Raw genomic sequence first — 25,335 nt, 5'->3', positions numbered from 1 at the left:
CTGATCATGACCTGAGCTAAAATCAAGAGTCAGCCACTTAACTGACTGAAGCCACCCAGGCACATTTTAAAATGTATTCTTTAACCAAAAACTAATGATGTAATATATGGTGATTAACATAACAATAAAAAATATATATAATATAAAATGTATTCTTTAAATTATGTCAGATTAAAGAAGTAATAGAAGGTAAAGAATATTTTTAGGTGTAAAACTCCTCCTTTCCCTGCCAGGGAGGACTTGGTGTCGGGTAAAAAAGATCAGGTGAACAAAGTAGCTTTTGTCCTGTACCCTTTCTCTTTTTGTAGCTATAGGTGCTTTCAGCTAAGCTAATGTGTAAAGTAAACTGTCTGGGCAAAAAATTTCTGTAAGTTCTAAAGGACTGAAAATTTTTTCATCATATTTGTAGTATCACTAAATAGTAATACTATTTTCTTTGTGGCAGTTTTGGCTTTGTTTTAATGTTCTTATTATGGCAAATTTTAGATTTTCTGTCTTAAGGAAAGGTGCAATTAACCTGAAAAAAAGTCACTTCAATTATATTTCCTTTTTAATACTAAAAGACATTCTTTACAACAAAATATAGAACTTACCTTGATCATTTTATCAAAAGATCTCTCCTTCAAATTTTTTCCATCTCACTTACAGTGTATTAAAGAAAAAAAGTAGCAAATATATCCTTTATTTTCGTCCAAGTATGCATACTGTGGCTCAGTAACAATAGTCTTGATTCGCTAAGGAACCTGACAACTGTTAGAATTTGAAATCCACATGAGCTAGTATTTTAATTTCCCACTTAAATCTTTTCATTCTTCATAAGCAACGTTGTGTTACTGTTTCAGGCTTCTTAAAAACAAGTTATTCTGTATGACTGGTTTGCTGCATCTAAGCAGCATTAATCCTCTGGTAATTATCACCCTTCATAAAATCCTCCAAATGGTTTTTTTTTTAATAAAGATTTTATTTATTTATTTGAGAGAGAGAGCATGAGAGAGAGCACGAGAGGGAAGAGGGTCAGAGGGAGAAGCAAACTCCCTGCTGAGCAGGGAGCCCGATGCGGAACTCGATCCCGGGACTCCAGGATCATGACCTGAGCCGAAGGCAGTTGCTTAACCAACTGAGCCACCCAGGTGCCCGGTTTTGTTTTTTTTTTTAAAGGAAGTTCAACAAGTTATTGTTGAAAACTTACTATTTTTCATCTTTGTATTATTTGTATTTTAATATTTAAATTTCATCTATCTACTGAAAGACTTATCTATTTATTATCATGGCCCTCTGTTTTCACCAGATAGTTCTAGGAATCTATAGATTAAAGTAATGCAATAGTGGTCCAGGTAATTCAGTATTAAACTGTGTGCTGTAGAACACTTTCACAGTAAGAGATTTTCATTTCTGAAAAGTATTCAGTACTCGAACAGGTTTGGGGGGGGAAAGGGAATACACCTTTACTCTGAGACTTCTCAAAGCCTTTAACATGCTAATGAAATTTTGAACTTACAAGAGAAGAGAGGGACAAAAATGTAGGATTTCCTCAATTTATTTGTCCATAATCTACTTTCTTCATGATTGAATGTTCTAAACAACAGTAGTTTAATAAATGCTCCTTTATTTAATTCTGTTTTATATTTGGTCATTGCCGATCACTTAAGGTGTATATTGCCTTTGTCTAAATTCCTGTAATTCTCCTGTCCAGAATATTTCTTTATCCATAAAACAATAAGCAGTTGGTTTTGGAGTGATAACACTTCTTAGAAATAACCTATATTACTATTTTAGTATCCCTAATGATGACTGAGAAAAATCAAGAAATGTTATACTTTTAACTTGAGAAAACACAGAAATGCATCATGGATTTTTGGAAATACTCATCAAAAATTGAAATAGAAAAATAAAATTTACTGCTTTTAAAGAATGTTTGTTTATATAGAACATGAACTTATATAGAATATCTCAATTCCTAAGGAAGGTGTTTCTGTACTCCAAAAAAATGCTTTTGAGCATAGCTAAAAAATTTGTATTCACTTATTCAACATTTATTAATTGTTCACTATGTGCTAAGAATAGCATTTAGGCAATGGATGTACAGCAGTGGACAAAAAAGGGCAAGATTCTTGTCCTCATGGGCTTGTAATTTAGCTTTTTTCTTTTATATTGCCCATGTTGTTATGAATACTTACTCTAGAATTATTTTGTTTTTAAAAATACCTTTGATGTGGTTAAGACTATAGTTAGGCTGGTATTAAAAAAAAAACCTCAAACCTACAACTAATTTGCTAATGAGGAATGGCATGCACCATGAAATATAAGCATATAGTTAACTGGAAGGCAATAGGAACCATTTACTTGTACATGAGAAGCACATATCATTTATGTCTCACAGTCTTGTGTTTTATAATTACTTTACATTAAAATGCTATGAGATCCAGTTCTTTTCAAAAGTTGGTGCTGGGTCAACTGGATAACCATACAAACAAAATGAATCTTGAACCTCCATTCCACATCATGCACAAAAATCAATTCCAGATGGACTATAAACCTAAATGTGAATGGTAAAACAATAAAACTTTTAGAAGAAAACATAGAAAAGTATCTTTATAATTTCAGGGACAGGCAAAGATTTCTTAAACAGGACACAAATAAGAACTAACCATAAAGGGATAAATTGGATTTCATTAAAAGCATGAACTTCTATTCATCAAAAGACAGAACTAAGAGTAAACAGATAAGCCATAGAGCAGAAGATATTTGCAATTACATATATTTGACAGAGGACTCACATTCAGAATACACAGAGAACCTCTACAAATCAGTAAGAAGTAGACAACAGAAAAAAATGGTAAAAAAAAAACAAAAAACCCTGCACAGGTTATTCACAAAAGAGGATATTCAAGTGGACAATAATATAATGAAAAGGGATTCAATTTTATAAGTCAAATTAAAAAGTGCAGATTAAAACCACAATATAAAACTACTGTATACCCACTGGAATGGCTAAAAAGGAAGAGACAGATAATACCAACTGATGACAAGGATGTAGAGCAACAAGAATTCTTCTACACTGCTGGCCGAAGTATAAACTAGCACTCTTGAGGAAAACTGCTTCACAGTATCTATTATTAACTATTCATATACATACCCCCTGACTTAGCAATTCCACTCCTAGGTAGACACCTTAACAGAAATGTGTGCATATGTTCACTAAAAGACACACAAACAAATGTTCATGTTAGCACAATTTGTAACAGTAAAGTTGGAATTAACTCATATGTCTTATTAATAGTAGAATGTATAAATTATGGTATATTTGTATAATGGCAGACTACACAGCAAAGGGAATGAAGGAACCACAACTACATGTAACAACATGGATAGACTTCACAAACATATTGAGCTAAAGAAGGTAGAACCTTCTTTTTTAAAATTTTTTATTGTTATGTTAATCACCATACATTACATCATTAGTTTGGATGTAGTGTTCCATGATTCACTGTTTGTGCATAACACCCAGTGCTCCATGCAGAACGTGCCCTCTTTAATACCCATCACCAGGCTAACCCATCCCCCCACCCTCCTCCCCTCCAGAACCCTCAGTTTGTTTTTCAGAGTCCATCGTCTCTCATGGTTGGTCTCCCCCTCCGATTTCCCCCCAGAAGGTAGAACCTTCTTAAAAATTAATGCTACATGATTTCATGTATAGAAAGTTCAAAATCAGGTTGAATTTATCCATGGTGTTAGAGGTCACAACAGTGGTTATCCTTTGAGAGGGAGAAGGGTAATGGCTGAAAGAAGAGTAAGGGATAGGATCTCTTTTGAGGTACTTACTGGTCAAGTTTTCCTCTTTCCCCTAGTTTGCCCAAAATCAAATACTTGAAAACAAGATCTGGGGCACCTGTCTGGCTCAGTCAGTAAAGCATGTGACTCTTGATCTCAGGGTCATGAGTTCAAGCCCCACACTGGGCATGGAGAAAGAAAGAAAAGAGAGAAAGAGAGGAAGGAAGGGAGGGAGGGAGGGAGGAAGGAAGGAAGGAAGGAAAAGATCTAATCCTAGATGGGGAAAGGAATATTACGAGGTCATTTTCATGGCACAGGATTGTAATAGGAAGAATCACTGACTCATATCTAGGCTAACAGGAACCACATATTTGATTTTTCCTGTAAGGCTTTAGACCGTATATTCCCAGGTTTTTAAAAGGCTCTTCCTATGACAATGTATCTGATCTGTCACTTAGAGTTGGAATTCTATGTGCTCTCCAATTGTGTCTAAATCACCATGCAATACTCAAGCCACAGTCTTAACAACCCCAAAACACAGTGGTCTAACCTAAATATCACCCTTACATGAATGCAGTCTAAGAATTCCCAGCAAACTGTTGGTTCATTTGGAGGTTAACTATAACTACCAGATCTTTTTCATATTGTAAGTCAGATTTCCTACATCTTGTATTTTTTAAAATTAAATTTAAAAATATTAAATACAGGGGGTGCCTGCATGGCTCAGTTGCAAGAGCATGCAACTCCTGATCCCAGGGTCGTGAGTTTGAGCCCATGTTGGGTGTAGAAATTACTCAAAAAAAAAAAGTGAATACAGCATTTAATATTTTCCTTGCTAAATTTAACCTTGTTGGCTTTCACTTATCACTAACAGCATGTTCACTTATCACTAACAGCATGTTGATTCTACAGGTAACTCTCTTAGCTTTGTGTCATCTATACATATAATTCATATTTCTTCTATGTATTTATTATCCAAGGCATTATTTTAAAAATATGTTGATTCCAAACTATCAAAGATAGACATCTAGAAGGTGATGTCAGAGTCTTGAAGCATTTCCCAATGTTTCATGTAATACATCCCAAAATAAGTGAGGGAGGGGTTCTGTGATGAGTTTGGGAAATGCTGGGTTACCAGAGAATTTCTCAGTCCTTACAATTCTAACGCATATACAATTCTAAGAGGGAATTAGAGTATAAGGTGTTTCCCAAACTTGTCTGACTTAGAAACGCCTTTAAAGACATCTTTTCTCGGGGCCCCTGGGTGGCTCAGTCCTTAAGCGTCTGCCTTCGGCTCAGGTCATGATCTCAGGGTCCTGGAATCGAGCCCAGCATCGGGTTCCCTGCTTGGCGGGAAGCCTGCTTCTCCCTCTCCCACTCCCCCTGCTTGTGTTCCCTCTCTCGCTGTGTCTCTCTCTGTCAAATAAATAAATAAAATCTTAAAAAAAAAAGACATCTTTTCTCATCTTGAGAAATCACTGTTCCTGGAAAGACACTTTGAGAAATACTGCTCTGGGGTGATGATGATACAACATCCAACTTCTGTGGGCAAATGATTGTTTTATTTTTATTTATTTTTTTTTAAGTAGGCTCCATGCCCAATGTGGGGTTTGAACTCATGACCCTGATATCGAGTTACATGCTCTACCAAATGAGCCAGCCAGGTGCCCCAAGAGATTGTTTTATTAGCCTCAAATCCACCTAACTGCATTATCATCCAACCTACCCAAAATTCTTCATATTGCCAAAAGATTATCAAGATATTGTTGAATGCAGCAATGATATATCTTATCAGTCTAACTTATCACAAAGTGAAACAGAATCAGGTAAAGAGGCTTTTTAGTATTAGGATTAGTAAGCCATGGACGCTCAATCTACTGTGAGAATTATGTTCAGTAAGAAGCTAAAAAGGTAAGGTATATATTTTGAAGTTTCCCACAAAATTGGCTACATCTTAAAATTTTTGGTGATTAAAAACTAATCTTCAGTTATATAAAAACAAAAATTCGGTTATATGGGACATCTCATTTTCCAGTGATATTTAGTGAAATATTTCTGTGTATTAAGAATGAGTTATGGGGGGGGCGCCTGGGTGGCTCAGTCAGTTAAGCGACTGCCTTCGGCTCAGGTCATGGTCCCAGGGTCCTGGGATCGAGCCCCGCATCGGGCTCCCTGCTCAGCGGGGAGCCTGCTTCTCCCTCTCCCTCTGCCTGCCTCTCTGCCTACTTGTGCTCTCTCTGTATCTCTCTGCCAAATAAATAAATAAAACCTTTAAAAAAAAAAAAAGAATGAGTTATGGGGCGCCTGGGTGGCTCAATCGTTAAGCATCTGCCTTCAGCTCAGGTCATGATCCCAGGGTCCCAGGATCGAGCCCTGCATCGGGCTCCCTGTCCCGCGGGAAGCCTGCTTCTCCCTCTCCCACTCCCCCTGCTTGTGTTCCCTCTCTCGCTGTGTCTCTCTCTGTCAAATAAATAAATAAAATCTTAGAAAAAAAAAAAGAATGATTATAGGGGGGGCCTGGGTGGCTCAGGTGGTTAAGCATCTGCTTTCAGCTCAGGTCATGGTCCAGGGGTCCTGGGATTGAGCCCCATGTCAGGCTCCTTGCTCAGAGGGGAGCCTGCTTCTCCCCCTCCCTCTCCCCTACTTCCCCCACCTGTGCTCTCTCTCTTTCACTCGGCTCTCTAATAAATAAATAAAATCTTAAAAATAGAAAAGAAAAGAAAAAGAATGAATTATAGGGACACCAGGATGGCTTAGTCAGTAGAGCATGTGACTCTTAATCTTGGGGTCATGAGTGCAAGCCCCATGTTGGGTGTAAGCTTACTTAAAAAAAAATGAGTTACAAAAAATTATCACTCAGTTCTGTATACTATATAAAGAGTATTATAATAAAAATAGTTTGAAAATTTTAAGGTTTTCATACCTCATCAAAAGAATTTTACATATTCATCTGAAATCCATTTGAAAGATTATATTTAACAAAATAGATAGTCTTTGTAAAAGAAAATAGACACATGTAAGTATACCAAAATCCTTCTTTCAGGGAATTAATTTCAGAACTGGGGGTAGGAGGATGACAGGGTTTACTTATTAAAAAAAAAAGTTTACACATACAAATCATATTAAAAGAGCACATTTAAAATTGAGACAGTATATTCAGATAACGCAGTACCAGTACCACTAGTCCTCTGCATTGTGTGTGGGGTAGTAGACCTTAAGATGTTGTTGAGATAACTGGCTTCCATTAGCAAGCATGTGATTGGCAGGATGATAAAGTCTTTTCACTCACAGGTCAGCTATTTCCTTTTCCTTAAAAGAGGGCAATTCTGATGATCCATCTTTTAGCTACAGTCTCTCATTGAGTCCCAATTCTCTTGCCTTCAGCTTTGATATGGTTCTAACTTTCCTCTTGTATCAGCTCATACTTGTCATCAACTCCTCTATTCAGAACAGCAAATATCAGGAGTTTGACCTCAGGGCAAAGTCCGGGTGGGCAGGTAAAATTTGACCACTGGACCCACTTCCTAATCTTTCATACCCAGCAATTCATGAAGCAGTATCAAATTCAAACTAAAAAAGAGAAGCATGACCCCTTATAAGTACTATGAAAAGGGCTCTTTTGCCTTTCTAAGCATACTTGAAAAGAACTGTCAGCCACCCTATTAAGACAGAAATGGATCACAGACTAGAAAAAAAAGAAGGAAAAGTGCAGAAACCCAACTAAAATGTAAATAAAAGTATTAGCACCCTCTTATGTTTGGTGATATAGTACTTCATATAAAAATATTAAGATAATATTCTATGAAATGTCTTTATGAAGTCAGGAATATTAAAACACTACTGAAACTTTAAGGCATCTTTATTTAAATAACACTGACATCTCATACAAAAAACTTCTATCACCTCATATGAGACCTTTTAAAGACTAATTTTATTTTCAGTCGATTCCCATACTTGGCATTTCATCACTTAACTTTTTATAAATTAGAGAAACAAATGTATGTGAAAAATAATTATCTTTGTCAAGTTATTAATTCCAAGCCTCTAAAATCATAAAATTCAAGTATGTCTCAGTGGTCCAGCAGCTAGACAAGAATTAGTTGCACCTTCTTGTTTCAGAATGCAAAATACAAAGATAGAGTATGATTAAATTTTCACAATAATTAGGAAAAATTATTTTAAGCCCCTTTTTAAAACTAGAATAACTAATACATTAAAAATTAGCTCATTCAAATTTAACCACTAGTAACTTGCACTGAATACTAAATACCATACTTTAAAACTGTGTTTTATATTAAACAGGTATTTCTACATAAATCTTTAACAGCTCTACATGTGTCATAATAGATTTCAGAATTCTAAATGTTTCTAATAGATTTTTTTGTATTCACTTAAAAGTTTCATAAGGGGCGCCTGGGTGGCTCAGATGGTTAAGCATCTGCCTTCGGCTAGGTCAAAATTACACTGATGAGGAAAAGCCAACGAAGACTTAATGCCTGTAAGTGCACATACTTGAAAAGTAAATTCAACCAAAAAGACTTGAGATGGTTATTAGTATTTGTTGGTGTGCCTTAATAACAATTCCCTAGTGAGGGAATGCTTTACATATGCTTCTAAAGAGGACTTCTTTGGTGTCAAATGATGATTGTCTTTGAAGGAAGAAAGTACCTGGGATCAGAGTTTAATCTGAATTGAACAAACCACCTATTTGAACAAATCAAAAAACAGAATCTTTACCCACAGTTTCAAATGTGGTCCTATTCACAATCCTACAGTGTGATTACAAACTAGTTAATACCATACAAATTCATAAAAAACTGAGAAAATATCACATAATAAATTCCAAATTTTCTGAGAACAGATTATTTGTATATAATGGGAGATATCCTCAAATTACATACTCTTTGACTTGGAGAACATATTCATGTCCTTGTAACAGGGAAACCTACCTAATTGAGAAATGAACATACAACCAAGCCTATTTCTAGTCTGCTAAAGGATTCCATTTCCTGTATTAGATCATCTTGTTCAGGGCAATAAGACTGCAACAGAGAAAACTCCTTCTAAAGCAAATAGATCTACCTTCTATAGAAAGAACATCTTCGGGTAAACTGGATAAAAGTTCAGAGTCCACCTTCTTCATTTTCTACTATCTTCTCCAACTTAGTAAGGGTAATCATCCCCAGATCTAGGTCATCCATAACACTGTTCCTGGTTTGGCATAATACATGAGCACTGATTACAAACAGAAATAAATATTAATATATCTTATATGTTCAGTGCCTTACAGATAAAAAACTGGGAAATAGGAATAATTTTTCAGTTTCCTTCTAAACCTGACTTGAAGATATATCATTTATATCCACATGACTCATTGTTCTGTAAGTATTCCTACCCAGTTTGTGGGGGTTTTGTTTCTTTAAAAGAGTTTTAAGCTCCACAAGAACAAAACTCTCTTTTACATTACTTTTGTGTCTATTTCAACTATATCACCTCCCTCCATATAATCAGTACATAGTAGTTCATACATATTTATAGAACACTGGCTTGGAATTAAAGCAAAAACAGCTGTATTCTCAAACATTTACTGAAATCAGAACTTCTTAATTACTCAAATTGGTCCTGCTCCAAAGATCACTGTGGCTGTCTATTTACATCATCGGTGAAGCCCCATCTTCAGTCATCTCCATCCCCAAGGGGGATGGGACCATTAATAGAATGATATCACAATGGCTTTGTTTTTTATTTTTATGATTTTATTTTTAAGTAATCTCTACACCCAACGTGGGACTTGAACTCACAACCCCAAGATCAAGAGTCAAATGCTCCACAGACTGAACCAGCCAGGTGCTCCCACAATGGCTTTGTTCTAATTCTATCTCCATTTGGTTCTTCTTGCCAAGGGCAGCAGCCATCCTGTTGTCAGTTCTGAACTCCTGAGCCCTCTGCCTTGGATCTATCTACCACTCCTCCATACTCTTGTGCCTCACAGCTCTATTAGACTCCTTAATCCTAGTATTAAGAAAGAAAGAGGAGGAGGAGAAAAGAGGAAGAAACGAATAAGAAGAAAAAAATATGGGGGAGATGGAAAAAGGGTAGGAAGTAAATAAAGAAAATGACAATAAAGAGGTCAAAGAGTAGTAAAATTATTAAAAGAGATTAAAAAATTATATTTGTTACTCTACTTAGAGTTACATGACCAGAAAAGAATTATATAAATGTATAATTACCTTTCTAAAAGTAGTTTTGTCCTTTTTTGTGGAGGTATACAGAAAATTTATTTTATTTATTTTTAAAGATTTTATTTATTTATTTGACAGAGAGAGAGCAAGCACACAAGCAGGGGGAGCGGCAGGCAGAGGGAGAGGGAGAAGCAGGCTCCCGCTGAGCAAGGTGCCCAATGCACGGCTCAATCCCAGGACCCTGCAATCATGACCTGAGCCAAAGATGGACGCCCAGCCAATTAAGCAACCCAGGCGCCCCCAGAAAATTTATTGAAAAAGCATTCTTTACCACAATTTTAAGCAAGGGGCTCCTTTCTAGGTTGTCATCATTTACATTTAACTTGGGTCCTGACACTAATTATACCACCAATTTTCATAATAGGACCATGAAATCATTAAGAAATAACTCAAACTTCTAGTGTCATTAAACCAAAGTATAAAGTTATTTAGTCATGTGCTTAGCAGGTAATGAGTAAGTTATATATTCACCAATAAAAGTGCTCCATGAGGTTGAAACACCAAATAGAGATGCAAGTTCAGAGAGAAGGGCCAAACACATAGTTATAAAAGAAGCACTTTTCCAAAGATTGTTTCAAGGCAAACAAGCATTCCTGTAGCATTAAAAAAAAAAAACCCAAACCACAGCAAGAGTAGAAAGTAAAACCTGAGAACTACATTCTTCCATCTTACTTGTCTGAGGTCAATGAACGCTAGCTGCAGGGTGTCCCCCTGGAACCCCGGCACAGGCTCAGAGCTGGCAAACACTATTAAGAAAAAACAAAACACAAGAATAAAAACAAGATTGTAAAATATATAAGGATTTAACCACTAAATTAATTTCTACTCATTACAAATGTATTATAATATTTACATGTAACCATTTCAAATGAAGACTATTTATGACCTTTAATTTTCACTACTGAGAATGTTCTCCACACCCATTACCACAAGTATTTTAATAATTTTAAACTTCTAATCTACCATTTAATCACTGTAATCCTTAATTACAATAAATTCAGAATGGTTATCCCACATAAAGTTCAAGAGTAGTAATATACTTCAATCAAGCAAAGTTTTCTGACTCTATTTAGCCTTAGGTGAATGATTATAGAAGCATTTTGAAACTATACCAATTCCATGGCTGTCAACATATTTCAAAACTTCTCCTTTGTTACAGAACATGCTTATAAAAATCCTACCTCTAGCTAAAAACAGTAATGGGCAGACACATAAAAAGTCAGCTTTACATGCAGACAACAGGTAAAGTGTTCTAAGTAGCAAAATGAGGATGATGCAGAAATGTCTGTTCATGTCTTCTAGTAAATTTTTTTCCATAAAGGAATCCTACCTCTTTAAAAACTAAAAAAAATATTTTAAGACAAAACTGAATCAAAATATTGTTTCTTCTTTTTTTTTTCTTAAAGATTTATTTTAGCGGGGGAGGGGGGGAAGGGGCAGAGGAAGAGGGAGAGAGAAACTCTAAGCAGACTCCATGCTGAGCGCAGAGCTGGACTCTGGGATGGATCTCACAACCTGAGCTGAAAGCATGAGTCAGAGACTTAACCAACTGTGCCACCCAGGCGCCCCTCAAAAGATTTTTTCTATAATTTTCTTGCACTTAAAAATTTATAATACTAGTAACATAGCTTGTTTAGTTAGGTTGAAGACAATTCCAGTATGTTATTTTGATGACAAAAGATTTTTGACTCACAAAAAAGACCGATCATTTTACATGCAAGTTTCTGAGACAAGTAAGAATATCTGCAAGCATTCCGTGTTTTCCTATAAAACATTACAGATTTTCCATTTATGAATTTATCTAAGCCAGTATTTTAGAAGCCATTTAAATTTGTACCCTATATATATAGTTCTCTGAATAACAAAAATAATTCTTTAGTGTATTATGTGTGAAATATAGTTTAGAAAAGCTCAGAATCATATATTTAATTATTTTTCTTTAAATTTTTTTGTTATGTTAATCACCATACATTACATCATTAGTTTTTGATGTAGTGTTCCATGAGTTATTGTTTGTGCCTAACACCCAGTGCTCCACGCAGAACATGCCCTCTTTAATACCCATCACCAGGCTAACCCATCCCCCACCCCTCTCCCCTCTAGAACACTGTTTGTTTTTCAGAGTCCATCTTCTCTCATGGTTCATCTCCCCCTCCGATTTACTCCCCTTCATTCTTCCCCTCCTGCTATCTTTTTTTTTCTTTAACATATATTGCATTATGTTTCAGAGGTACAGATCTGTGATTCAACAGTCTTGCACAATTCACAGCGCTCACCATAGCACATACCTCCCCAACGTCTATCACCCAGCCACCCCATCCCTCCCACCCCCCACCATTCCAGCAACCCTCAGTTTGTTTCCTGAGATTAAGAATTCCTCATATCAGTGAGGTCATAGGATACATGTCTTTCTCTGATTGACTTATTTCACTCAGCATAAGACCCTCCAGTTCCATCCACGTTGTTGCAAATGCCAAGATCTCATTCCTTTTGACGGCTGCATAATATTCCATTGGATATATACACCACATCTTCTTTATCCATTCATCTGTTGATGGACATCTTGGCTCTTTCCACAGTTTGGCTGTTGTGGACATTGCTGCTATAAACATCGGGGTGCACATGCCCCTTTGGATCCCTACATTTGTATCTTTGTGGTAAATACCCAGTAGTGCAATTGCTGGATCATATGGTAGCTTCTGTTTTCAACTGTTTTTCAGAGTGGTTGCACCAGCTTGCATTCCCACCAACAGTGTAGGAGGGTTCCCCTTTCTCCGCATCCCCACCAAACTCTGTCGTTTCCTGACTTGTTAATTTTAGCCATTCTGACTGGTGTGAGGTGGTATCTCCTGGAGGTTTTGATTTGGATTTCCCTGATGCCGAGCGATGTTGAGCACTTTTTCATGTGTCTGTTGGCCATTTGGATGTCTTCTTTGGAAAAATGTCCATGTCTTCTGCCCATTTCTTGATTGGATCATTTGTTCTTTGGGTGTTGAGTTTGATAACTTCTTTATAGATTTTGGATACTAGGCCTTTATCTGATATGTCATTTGCAAATATTTTCTCCCATTCTATCGGTTGTCTTTTGGTTTTGTGGACTGTTTCTTTTGCTGTGCAAAAGCTTTTTATCTTGATGAAATCCCAATAGTTCATTTTTGCCCTTGCTTCCCTTGCCTTTGGCCATGTTTCTAGGAAGAAGTTGCTGCGGCTGAGGTTGAAGAGGTTGCTGCCTGTGTTCCCCTCAAGGATTTTGATGGACTCCTGTCTCACATTTAGGTCTTTCAACCATTTGGAGTCTATTTTTGTGTGTGGTGTAAGGAAATGGTCCAGTTTCATTCTTCTGCATGTGGCTGTCCAATTTTCCCAACACCATTTGTTGAAGAGACTGTCCTTTTTCCATTGGACATTCTTTCCTGCTTTGTCAAAGATTAGTTGACCATAGAGTTGAGGGTCCATTTCTGGGCTCTCTATTCTGTTCCATTGATCTATGTGTCTGTATTTGTGCCAGTACCATACTGTCTTGATGATGACAGCTTTGTAATAGAGCCAGAAGTCCAGAATTGTGATGCCGCCAGCTTTGCTTTTCTTTTTCAACATTCCTCTGGCTATTCGGGGTCTTTTCTGGTTCCATACAAATTTTAGGATTATTTGTTCCATTTCTTTGAAAAAAGTGGATGGTATTTTGATGGGGATTGCAATGAATGTGTAGATTGCTCTAGGTAGCATTGACATCTTCACAATGTTTGTTCTTCGAATCCATGAGCATGGAATGTTTTTCCATTTCTTTGTGTCTTCCTCAATTTCTTTCATGAGTATTTTATAGTTTTCTGAGTACAAATTCTTTGCCTCTTTGGTTAGATTTATTCCTAGATATCTCATGGTTTTTGGTGCAATTGTAAATGGGATCAACTCCTTAATTTCTCTCTTTTCTGTCTTGTTGTTTGTGTATAGGGATGCCACTGATTTCTGTGCATTGATTTTGTATCCTGCCACTTTACTGAATTCCTGTATGAGTTCTAGCAGTGTTGGGGTGGAGTCTTTTGGGTTTTCCACGTAAAGTATCATATCATCTGCAAAGAGTGAGAGTTTGACTTCCTCTTTGCCGATTTGGATGCCTTTGATTTCTTTTTGTTGTCTGATTGCTGTGGCTAGGACTTCTAATACTATGTTGAATAGCAGTGGGGATAGTGGACATCCCTGCCGCGTTCCTGACCTTAGGAGGAAAGCTCAGTTTTTCCCCATTGAAAATGATATTTGCTGTAGGATTTCATAGATGGCTTTTATGATATTGAGGTATGTACCCTCTATCCCTATACTCTGAAGAGTTTTGATCAAGAAAGGATGCTGTCCTTTGTCAAACGCTTTTTCTGCATCCATTGAGAGGATCATATGATTCTTGTTCTTTCTTTTGTTAATATATTGTATCACGCTGATTGTTTTGCAGTTTTGAACCAATCCTGCAGCCCAGGGATAAATCCCACTTGGTCATGGTGAATAATCCTTTTAATATACTGTTGGATCCTATTGGCTAGTATTTTGGTGAGAATTTTTGCATCCATGTTCATCAAGGATATTGGTCTGTAATTCTCCTTTTTGATGGGGTCTTTGTCTGGTTTTGGGATCAAGGTAATGGTGGCCTCATAAAATGAGTTTGGAAGTTTTCCTTCCATTTCTATTTTTTGGAACAGTTTCAGGAGAATAAGAATTAATTTTTCTTTAAATGTTTGGTAGACTTCCCCTGGGAAGCCAACTGGCCCTGGGCTTTTGTTTGTTGGGAGATTTTTGATGACTGCTTCAATTTCCTTAGTGGTTATAGGTCTGTTCAGGTTTTATGTTTCTTCCTGGTTCAGTTTTGGTAGTTGATACATCTCTAGGAATGCCTCCATTTCTTCCAGGTTATCTAATTTGCTGGCATAGAGTTGCTCACAATATGTTTTTTTTTAATTTTTTATTGTTATGTTAATCACCATATATTACATCATTTGTGATAATATGTTCTTATAATTGTTTGTATTTCTTTGGTGTTGGTTGTGATCTCTCCTCTTTCATTCATGATTTTGTTGATCTGGGTCCTTTCTCTTTTCTTTTTGATAAGTCTGGCCAGGGGTTTATCAATCTTGTTAATTTTTTCAAAGAACCAGCTCCTAGTTTCGTGGATCGGTTCTACTGTTCTTTTGGTTTCTATTTCATTCATTTCTGCTCTGATCTTTATTATTTCTCTTCTCCTGCTGGGTTTAGGCTTTATTTGTTGTTTTTTCTCTAGCTCCTTTAGGTGTAGGGTTAGGTTGTGTATTTGAGACCTTTCTTGTTTCTTGAGAAAGGCTCGTATTGCTATATACTTTCCTCTTAGGACTTCCTTTGCTGCATCCCAAAGATTTTGAACAGTTGTGTTTTCATTTTCATTGGTTTCCATGAATTTTTTTAATTCTTCTTTAATTTCCTGGTTGACCCATTCATTCTTTAGTAGGATGCTCTTTAGCCTCCATGTATTTGAGTTCTTTCCGACTTTCCTCTTGTGATTGAGTTCCAGTTTCAAAGCATTGTGGTCTGAAAATATGCAGGGAATAATCCCAATCTTTTGGTACTGGTTGAGACCTGATTTGTGACCTAGGATGTGATCTATTCTGGAGAATGTTCCATGGGCACTAGAGAAGAATGTGTATTCTGTTGCTTTGGGATGGAATGTTCTGAATATGTGTGTGAAGTCCATTTGGTCCAGTGTGTCATTTAAAGTCTTTATTTCCTTGTTGATCTTTTGCTTAGATGATCTGTCCATTTCAGTCAGGAGACTGTTAAAGTCCCCCACTGTTATTGTATTGTTGTCAATGTGTTTCTTTGCTTTTGTTATTAATTGCCTTATATAATTGGCTGCTCCCATGTTAGGGGCATAGATATTTACAAATGTTAGATCTTCTTGTTGGATAGATCTTTTAAGTAGGATATAGTGTCCTTCCTCATCTCTTACTACAGTCTTTTTTAAAAATCTAATTTGTCTGATATAAGGATTGCCACCCCAGCTTTCTTTTGGTGTCCATTAGCATGGTAAAAGGTTTTCCACCCCCTCACTTTCAATGTGTGGGTGTCTTTGGGTATTTAATTTAATTTTTAAAAGATTTTATTTATTTATTTATTTATTTGACAGAGAGCACAAGCAGGGGGAGTGGCAGGCAGAGGCAGAGGGAGAAGCAGGCTTTCCGCTGAGCAGGGAGCCCGATGTGGGACTCGATCCCAGGACCCCGGGATCATGACCTGAGCCGAGAGCAGTCGCTTAACCAACTGAGCCACCCAGGCGCCCCATATATTTAATTTTAAATACATGAAAGCCTATCACAGCTTAATTTATCTGGCATTTTTAGGAAGTAAAGATGTCAAAATATGTTTTGTTGTTGCTGTTGTTTTAAGATAATGTTAATTTTTTAATCTTGAGCATTTTTGATGAAATTTTAAACTGTAACATAATACATCGTTTTTTGAACTTTGAGTATTCTAAATATTATTTAAACATTTCTTCATTCTCTGGATTACTGTAAGAATGCTTTTTATTCTATACAATACAATTAATTCTGAGGGCTGCCATATTATTAAGGTCCCCCCCTTTTTTTACATTAAATAGCTCAGAATGCTATGCTGTTTAAGTTATGTCTAGCTCTTATAATTTTTCTGCCTTTTCTTGCCGTTTTAACATAAATTCTTACTCTCTGCTCTCTCATTCATCTTATTAATATGCTGGCTTTAACAGTCTTGAGCTGGCCAGTCAGCTAACTGACTACTAGAATTGTGTCTAAAGTAAGAGCAAATACAGCCTGAGTAAGGGACTCTCCCACAAATAGGGTGAATGAATTCTATATATGCCTTTGAGTATATGTGCTTTTCGAGTAGGAATAACCTTTTTGTCAGTGAGAGGTACGCCATTTTTTCCTTTTACTTCCTGGTTCTCTGCTATGTACTACGTACATAGTTATGGCCATTAGATAGGTGACCACATTCACTTTTCTCAGGCTGTCTTTTCCAGAAAACTAAGATGCTTAATAATAAGCAAATCTAGCCATACTTTTCATTATTTAGTATAATTCACTCACATCATTGTCTTTTCATACAATGAAAAGTGGCATAATTTCATACTGTGGTGACCCCATCACCCCAACCATGTTCCAAATAGAGTTGTCTTTCTCTAGTACCAACACATCTTAATTGAAAAATAATAAACAAAATTACAATCACCAATTAAAAGTAAAGGTATTTTTTAATTTAAAAAGTAGTTTTCTTAAGACCACCCAGCATATTGTTGGCTTTCTTGTCCCAGTCTCAGGCTACTGTTTCAAGTAACAGTTAACTATGAATCCCTAGTGGTCTCCAATCAAAACTGTAAATGTTGGCTCAGCTTTACCATCTCCACATATACATATACATACACAAAAAAATAAATACTTCCTCTAACACAGGGAGACTTACTTTATATATCAGGCATAAGTTCAAATTCGATTACACTTGTAATCATTATCTCCCAGAATTTTTCTGCACTGAAAATAATGTCCTTTTCTCTCAGTTCCTGTTTAAGGTACTATAGTTTAAGCCCCATTACTTGGCATTAAGCCAAAGAGCTTAGTGTCAAAATTGTAAGAGTCCTATAAATTTATATAGCACTTTCGAGTTTACAAAGCAGTTTCTCACACACCACCTACTTTGATCATCACAATAACTTACTTTGGTAACAGGACATGCAAATGATGGATCATAAAATCTTAGCAGCTAGGGGGGTGGGGGGATGGGTTAGCCTGGTGATGGGTATTAAAGAGGGCACATTCTGCGTGGAGCACTGGGTGTTATGCACAATGAATCATGGAACACTACATCAAAAACTAATGATGTAATGTATGGTGATTAATATAACAATAAAAAATTATTAAAAAAAAAATCTTAGCAGCTAGAAGAGACACTCCCTTTGAAATACCTCCACCAGTCCCCTGAAGGCTTGGCTTAAAAGTCACGCAGTCCTTCATTTTACAGATTAGAAAAATTAAAAGTGAACTGACTTGCCCAGGATCACACAGCTAATTCAGATCTCCTAGCATGCAATCCATTGATCCAGAATCTGATTAAGTATTAACCTCTCACCTTTTATTCTATCTCTTACAAGAACCTACCAATATGGAAGTGCAACTCACTAGTTCATAGCTCTCGGGGCTTTTTCTCAAATGTCTCTTAGGGATAGGAGACAATTTAGCAATCTGATAATCATCTGCTACAGATGATATTTCTAACTATATGCTATTCAATCTGTTCCATAGCTTCATATTTTTTTCTTTACTTCTTTAAAACTAAAATTCAGCCAATCCTGTTGTTTCTATCTTCTGAAATATCTTCAGCCTGAATCTGTCTCTACCTTAGTTCAAGCTATTATCACTTCCTGCTTGGATGCTAACACACACCTCTCCATCCACTACTCCTAGTGTGTTTTATGTAAGATGTAAATGTAATTTGTGCCACATCAGAGTTTAACATCTTTCAATGGTTCCCCATCCTCTTCACGATAAAGCAAGACAAATAAGGTCCTTTATAATCTGGCCTTTGTCTATCACTCTAGTCTCATCTCTTACCGCTTCCCTAGGGGCGCCTTAAACTCTTTCCATACCAACTACCAGGACTTCCTTGCATACACCACAGTCCCTTTCCACAGAATCTTGATTCTTCTGCCTGGAGCAGCCTTTCTCCTCTATTTTTCCATCAGTTAACTCTCACTTATCCTTCCATTCAATCCTCACCTTCAGTGGAAGACTTCCATTATCCTGCAGGCTGGGTTAGTCTTCCTCTCTGTTCTCACTACAATTTCCTGTGCACAGGCGAACTACACCACCCATTTTGCTATCTTATAATTGTTTATCTGTCTGGGTCTTCCCACCTGACCATGAACTGAGGGTAGAGAATATATTTCTGTTTCTACATCCCTATCACTTAGCACAATGCCTGACATATGAGTAGTCAACAAAAGTTTTTTTTTTTTTTTTTAAAGATTTTATTTATTTATTCATGAGACAGAGAGAGAGAGAAGCAGAGGGAGAAGCAGGCTCCCAAGGAGCAGGGAGCCCGATGCGGGACTCAATCCCAGGACCCTGGGATCATGACCCGAGCCGAAGGCAGACGCTTAACGATCTGAGCCTACCCAGGCACCCAACAAAAGTTTCTTAAATGAATGAAGGAAATGAAAAAAATGAGCAGATAAATTCTAAAGGAATTCTATCCAGTCCAGGAAATTGATATATAATGTAGCTTGCTGATTAGATCATGAATAGAGCTGTCCAACAGAACTTTATGCAATAACAGAAATGTTCTCTATCTGTACTGAATTTTTTATTTAAATTTAATAGCCACATATGGCTAATGCACTGTAAAGCTATAACATTCTGTATATATATTGTATTTATTTCAAAATAGTTGAGGATGGCTGAGAATACCCCTAATGTTTTTATCAATTAAAACTAAATTGTGAGGGCGCCTGGGTGGCTCAGTCGTTAAGCGTCTGCCTTTGGCTCAGGTCATGGTCCTAGGGTCCTGGGATTGAGCCCCGCATCGGGCTCCCTGCTCAGCGGGAAGCCTGCTTCTCCCTCTCCTACTCTCCCTGCTTGTGTTCCCTCTCTCATTGTGTCTCTCTCTGTCAAATAAATAAAATCTTAAAAAAAAAACAAAACTAAATTGTGAGTTCTTCCACTAAACAAGAAACTGTGAGAAGTAGAGTTCATTTCTTTTACCTTTATATAATCCATGTCTGGTGTATACGAAATATTCAGTAAATGTGTTGAATGAATGGTAATACAAATAATTCATTTCTATTAATACTGTCTAATGGTCCCAATAATTCTGGAGACAGATTTCAACCTTTGAAGTTTTAAAGAATTGAATACTAATTTTTGGGATCCCTTTAAGTATTGTGTTCAGATTCCCTCTTGGCTCATCCAGATCCTTATTTTATATATGATTTGTCATATTTTGGGGCTTTCAATATTCTTTTCCCTTAGGTCATCTTTTTTTTTTTAAAGATTTTATTTATTTATTGGAGACAGAGAGAGCAAGAGCAATGAAGGGAGGGCAGAGGGAGAGAGAGAAGCGGACTCCCCGCTGAGCAGGAAGCCCGACTCAGGGCTTGATCCCAGGACCCTGAGATCATGACCTGAGCCAAAGACAGACACTTAACCAACTGAGTCACCCAGGAACACCCCCTTAGGTCATCTTTTTATGATTTTTATTTAATAATGCCTACTTTCTTATTATGATATCTGTGTCTGTGTCATTTAGCCATGCCATGAAGGATATTTTTTTTAATTTTTTTTATTATTATGTTAATCACCATATATTACATAATTTGTTTTGGTGTACCCATGATTCATTGTTTGTTCATAACACCCAGTGCTCCATGCAGAATGTGCCCTCCTCAATACCCATCACCAGGCTAACCCATCCCCCCACCCTCCTCCCCTCCAGAAACCTCAGTTTGTTTTTCAGAGTCCATCATCTCTCCTGGTTCGTCTCCCCCTCTGACTTACTCCCCTTCATTCTTCCTCTCCTGCTATCTTCTTCTTTTTCTTTTTTCTTAAAATATGTTGCGTTATTTGTTTCAGAAGTACAGATCTGTGATTCAACAGTCTTCCAGAAAGTGGTCGCTTCTCTGTTCAGATAGTTGTTGCTACTCTCCTCTTTGATCTCCTGTTGAGTTCGTAGGTGTTCAGAATGGTTTGATCCCTGTTCAGCTGAATTCCTGAGACCAGACGAAATCTAGGTCTCCTACTCCTCCGCCATCTTGCCCCAAGTTATCCATGAAGGATATTTTTTAAAAATACATTGATCCTCGTCTTCCAATAAGATATTTAAAGAGTTTCCAGGGGAAAAAAAAATAGTTTCCAGGCTTTTTAAAGTTTTTTTTTAATATTTTATTTTTAAGTAATCTCTACACTGACCGTGGGGCTCGACCTTACAACCCCGAGATCAAGAGTTGCATGCTCTACTAACTGAGCCAGCCAGGTGCCCCTAGAGTTGCTGGGGTTTTTTGTTTTTTTTTTTAAATAAAGCTAGTCTAAATCTTTTGGGTTTTTTTCTCTTAATGGTCCAATTTGACCATTTCTTTTTTTAAAACAAAATAACTTCATGATATACTCATTTCCTCTTATTTTCTGCTAGAATATGGAACTTAATAATAAATGGCCCAAAGTTTAAAAATACCCTAAAAGAAAGACTAGAAAGGGAGATCTGATCTTACTGGGAAGGTCATTTATAACAACAGAGTAATACTTTGCTACATCAGCCTAACCGGGAAGGAGACAAGTCAGAATTAATTTAGAAGAAACTGAAAGTGAAAAATAATACATGCTATTGTAACTGTGATAATAATGACAAAAATGTCTTCCAAATTGGCCATCTCTGAAGTTTTAAGAGAATAAAGAATATTTGTAGGCAAAAACATGAATTATTTGTATATATAACAAAAAAGTTTTATCCTTAGGATCTACACATAGATGCAGAGGGTTTGGTATGGGGGTACAAAAACTGCTAAGAAGTCAGGTCGTGAGGGAGTGCCTGGGTGGCTTAGTCAATTGAGCATGTGATACCTGATTTTGGCTCAGGTCATGATCTCAGGGTCCTGGTATCCAGACCCAAGTCAGGGTCCCTGCTCAGTGGGGAGCCTGCTTCAGGATACTCTCTCTCTAAAATAAATAAATCTTTTTTAAAAAGTTGTCAGGCTGTAAGTATTTATCCTGGCATGGAAATATAAAAGCTACCCTGAAATTAAATGCAGAGGGAATAAGTCCTTGAACAATCTTGTCCTAGGCATACAGTTATTTTTACTGTAAGGCAGAAAATGTGCATTATTTGGAAGACATCTACAAGGATATTTAGAAGTGTCAGGGGTTGGGGGGAAGGGGAAAAAAGAGTCATAAGAGCAAACAGACCAAAAGATGAACAAATGATTGAGAGGGTGAGGAGGCTAGACTAGTCTCAAGACTGCTTGGGGATGACAAGGCAGGGACATATAAAATGGAATAATTTTGTAACCAAAAAAGTGACTGAAAATGAATACCAGTAGTCTGCATATTGAAGAGATTCTTTATAATTCTATTTCTTGCTAGATCTGAAGATTTAAAGTAGCTACTTAGAACTCAAATTTTGGCTAGGCAAAGAAGGTATCCAGTGTGGACCAGATGTGTCATTAGAAGGAATGACTAAGAGCACCACCTAGTGGTTTTTCTGGTGGTGAAGAACTCATGCCTGGGAGTCCGGGGTCTTAAGAGTTCTTGTTTCTTAGACTTATACTGTTACCCATGGTTGGAAGCAATGGGATGTAAGCCTCTAGGACCAAATTTCCCTCTATAGTCACCTCACTTTTATATAAAGTAGTATTTAGTCATCTCTCTTTCTTGGAATTAAATATGGGCAAAGTAGCCTAAATCCGGTACCTTAAGTGCCATTAAAACCAGGACCAATTCAGGGAGGCAAACAGTGTAATAGCATCCAGTGTACTCTAAGATGAGACACCGAGGGCGCCTGGGTGGCTGAGTCGTTAAGTGTCTGCCTTTGGCTCAGGCCACAATCCCAGGGTCCTGGGATCGGGCACCTCTTTGGGATCCCAGCTCCCTCTCCCACTCCCACTGCTTGTTTTCCTTCTCTTGCTATATCTCTGTCAAATAAATAAAAATAAAATGAGACGCTGAAATATTGTCCTATGGCATATATCCACATGGTTTTCCCTGAATCCTTTTATTTCAGATATAGGTCTTTTTTCAAGATTAAAATTAGAGCCCTGAGGTCAAAGCCATTAACATACGTGTGCGTGCACGCACACACACACACACAACCTATGAAAAGCCTTCATCTATTTTTTTAAAGAGGTGTTTATATCTAGAGATTCGTCTATTCCTCAATAACTCATCATTGAAACAGAGACCAGTACTCTTCAATCTGGAGCTTTTCTAATATCTGTGGAGTTAAAATGTTAAACTCTTAGGAGTGGATAACCTCATTTGGATATTTATACAGAATGTATGGAAAAGGACATTCTAGATCTATTTTTGGGTACTTCAAGTCTTTCAGATTGCCTGATGCTTTGGAAATATTTTGTATTTTGTTGGTGATGTAAAAGATTTCTGAGATACCTTTATAAAAACCTAAGAGAACATTTTGATCTTTTCCTCTATGCATTTGCATTCATAAGGAACCTATTATTGGGGCCCAATACATAATAGGTGTTTAATAAGTATAAAACACAAGCACACATACAGATTTAAAACATCTGCTTCATACCAAGTGTGGCAAATGCTCTTCCAACTAAGAAGCAATTTCTCTTGAAGTTATACAAAGTCTATTATAGGATCAAAGGTTCTGTGCAGCTTTCAGAGGTGGCTACATGTGCAATTCCAAATGGATGCCTTCCTGACTTCTCTAATCCGGTAGCTATAGTAGCATTCTGATTATATGGTCAAGTTAATCAAAAGTATCCACTTCATTCATACATAGACTCTACCTTGTATTTTTAATCTATACAACTTTTAATCTAAATTAGGTTTACTTCTTATACTTTCTCACAGTACTCTATACTTTTATAGAATTTAACAATTTACAGTCATATTTACTAAGGTGCAATTATTTAATGATTGTCTCCCCTGGGCTTAAACCCCAAGACGGTGACAAACTTTTTTGTTTTGTTTATCACTATGTTGCCTAAATACCAAACACATAGTAGATAAGAAGGAATTAATGTATGACTCCAAAGCCCCACTTTTGTTTGCCTTAAATTTCACTGCCTCCCAATTTTAAAGTAGGATGCATTTTGGAAATTATCAATTCCATATCCCATGTTTTATAGGAAAAATTGGGCCTCTCGATTGTTGAATGGTTTCAAAGCCACTTGCCCAAAATACAGGCAGAGCCAGGACTGGAACCATGCTCTCAACAACCTGACATATGTTCAGACCATCTTAAGGCTCATTTGAAAGAATTTTTTTAAAAGTTTACATAAGGGAGCACCTGGCTGGTTCAGTCAGTGGAGTGTGTGTCTCTTGATCTCGGAGTTGAGTTCAACCTGGATGTAGAGATTATTTAAAAAATAAAACAAAATTTGAGGGCGGAGCAAGATGGAGGAGTAGGAGACCTGGATTTCGTCTGGTCTCAGGAACTCAGCTGGATAGGGATCAAACCATTCTGAACACCTACGAACTCAACAGGAGATCGAAGAAAAGAATAGCAACAACTCTCTGAACAGAAAATCAACCACTTTCTGGAAGGTAGGACGTGAGGAGAAGTGAATCCGAGGCAATATTCGGGAGATTAGATGGGGGGGAGGGGTCCTCCGACGGCTGCTTCTGGCAAGTGATAGAGCCGCGGAACACAAAATCAGAACTTTTAGAAGTCAGCTCCACTGAGGGACGTCACTCCAGTGGCTAATGGGGGGGTGGAACCCTTGCAGGACAATGTGGTCTCAGGACCCTCAGGGTCACAGAAAGACCCGGGGTGCCTGAGTGTGGCAGAGCTCCCAGGTATCAGAGCGGGGAAGCCGGCTGCAGAAAAGGAGCCAAGGCGCGGGCTCTCAGCTCGCGGTTGCCATAAACCGTGATCCGCGGGACAGTCGGGCCACTGCTCCTCCAGCAGGGACCCAACAAGCGGCAGACCCGGGGAGACTCCCCTTCCTCACCCAGGAGGAGCGGCACAGGAGCGCAAGGCAGGGATCTGCTGGGTTTGGAGACTCCACACGGGGTCGGGTGCCAGAGATAGAAACACTCGGTCACAGGCCGGGTGAGCACGGAGTGCGGCCGGAGACCAGGGAGACGGGAGAGATTGACTGCTTTTCTCTGGGGGCGCACTGAGGAGCGGGGCCCCGAGTTCTCGGCTCCTCCCGGGCAGAGAATGGAAGGCCGCCATTTTCACTCTCGTCCCCCAAAGCTGTACAGAAAGCTTGCAGGGAACAAAAGATCCCGAGAGCAAACCCGAGCACATTGCTTAGCCCAGACCGGCAAGGGCGGGGCAATACCGCCTCCGGCAAAGATATTTGGGAACCACTGCAACAGGCCCCTCTTCCAGAAGATCAGCAAGAACAGCCACCCAAGACCAAGTTTACCGATCAATGAGAACAGGAGAACTCCAGCGCTAGAGGAATACTGCACATAGAATTCATGGCTTTTTTGCCATGATTCATTAGTCTTTCAAAGTTTTTTTTAACTGTTTTTTTTTTTAATTTTTCTTTTTCCCTTTTTCAACCATCTTATCAATCCCTTTCTAAAAAAAAACATTTTTATTTTCATTTTTAGAGTCATATTCTATCCCTTCATAGTAGTTACCCTTA

At 37.6% G+C, this 25,335-nt stretch overlaps 1 protein-coding gene across 3 annotated transcripts in view; it reads right to left on the bottom strand.

Moving 5' to 3' along the window:
- Nucleotides 1-25,335, bottom strand: part of EXOC6 (exocyst complex component 6) — a 240,815-nt gene that overhangs the window by 26,468 nt on the left and 189,012 nt on the right. For all 3 annotated transcript variants that reach the window (XM_027595848.1, XM_027595850.1, XM_027595849.2), the window contains exon 20: nt 10,686-10,759. In XM_027595848.1, the coding sequence (XP_027451649.1) occupies nt 10,686-10,759 (74 nt within the window). The remainder of the gene's footprint in view (nt 1-10,685; nt 10,760-25,335) is intronic.

The sequence above is a fragment of the Zalophus californianus genome, chromosome 15 (genome assembly GCF_009762305.2).
Source record: "Zalophus californianus isolate mZalCal1 chromosome 15, mZalCal1.pri.v2, whole genome shotgun sequence".
Lineage (NCBI taxonomy): Eukaryota > Metazoa > Chordata > Mammalia > Carnivora > Otariidae > Zalophus > Zalophus californianus.
This window is presented reverse-complemented; position numbering and strand designations above follow the sequence as displayed.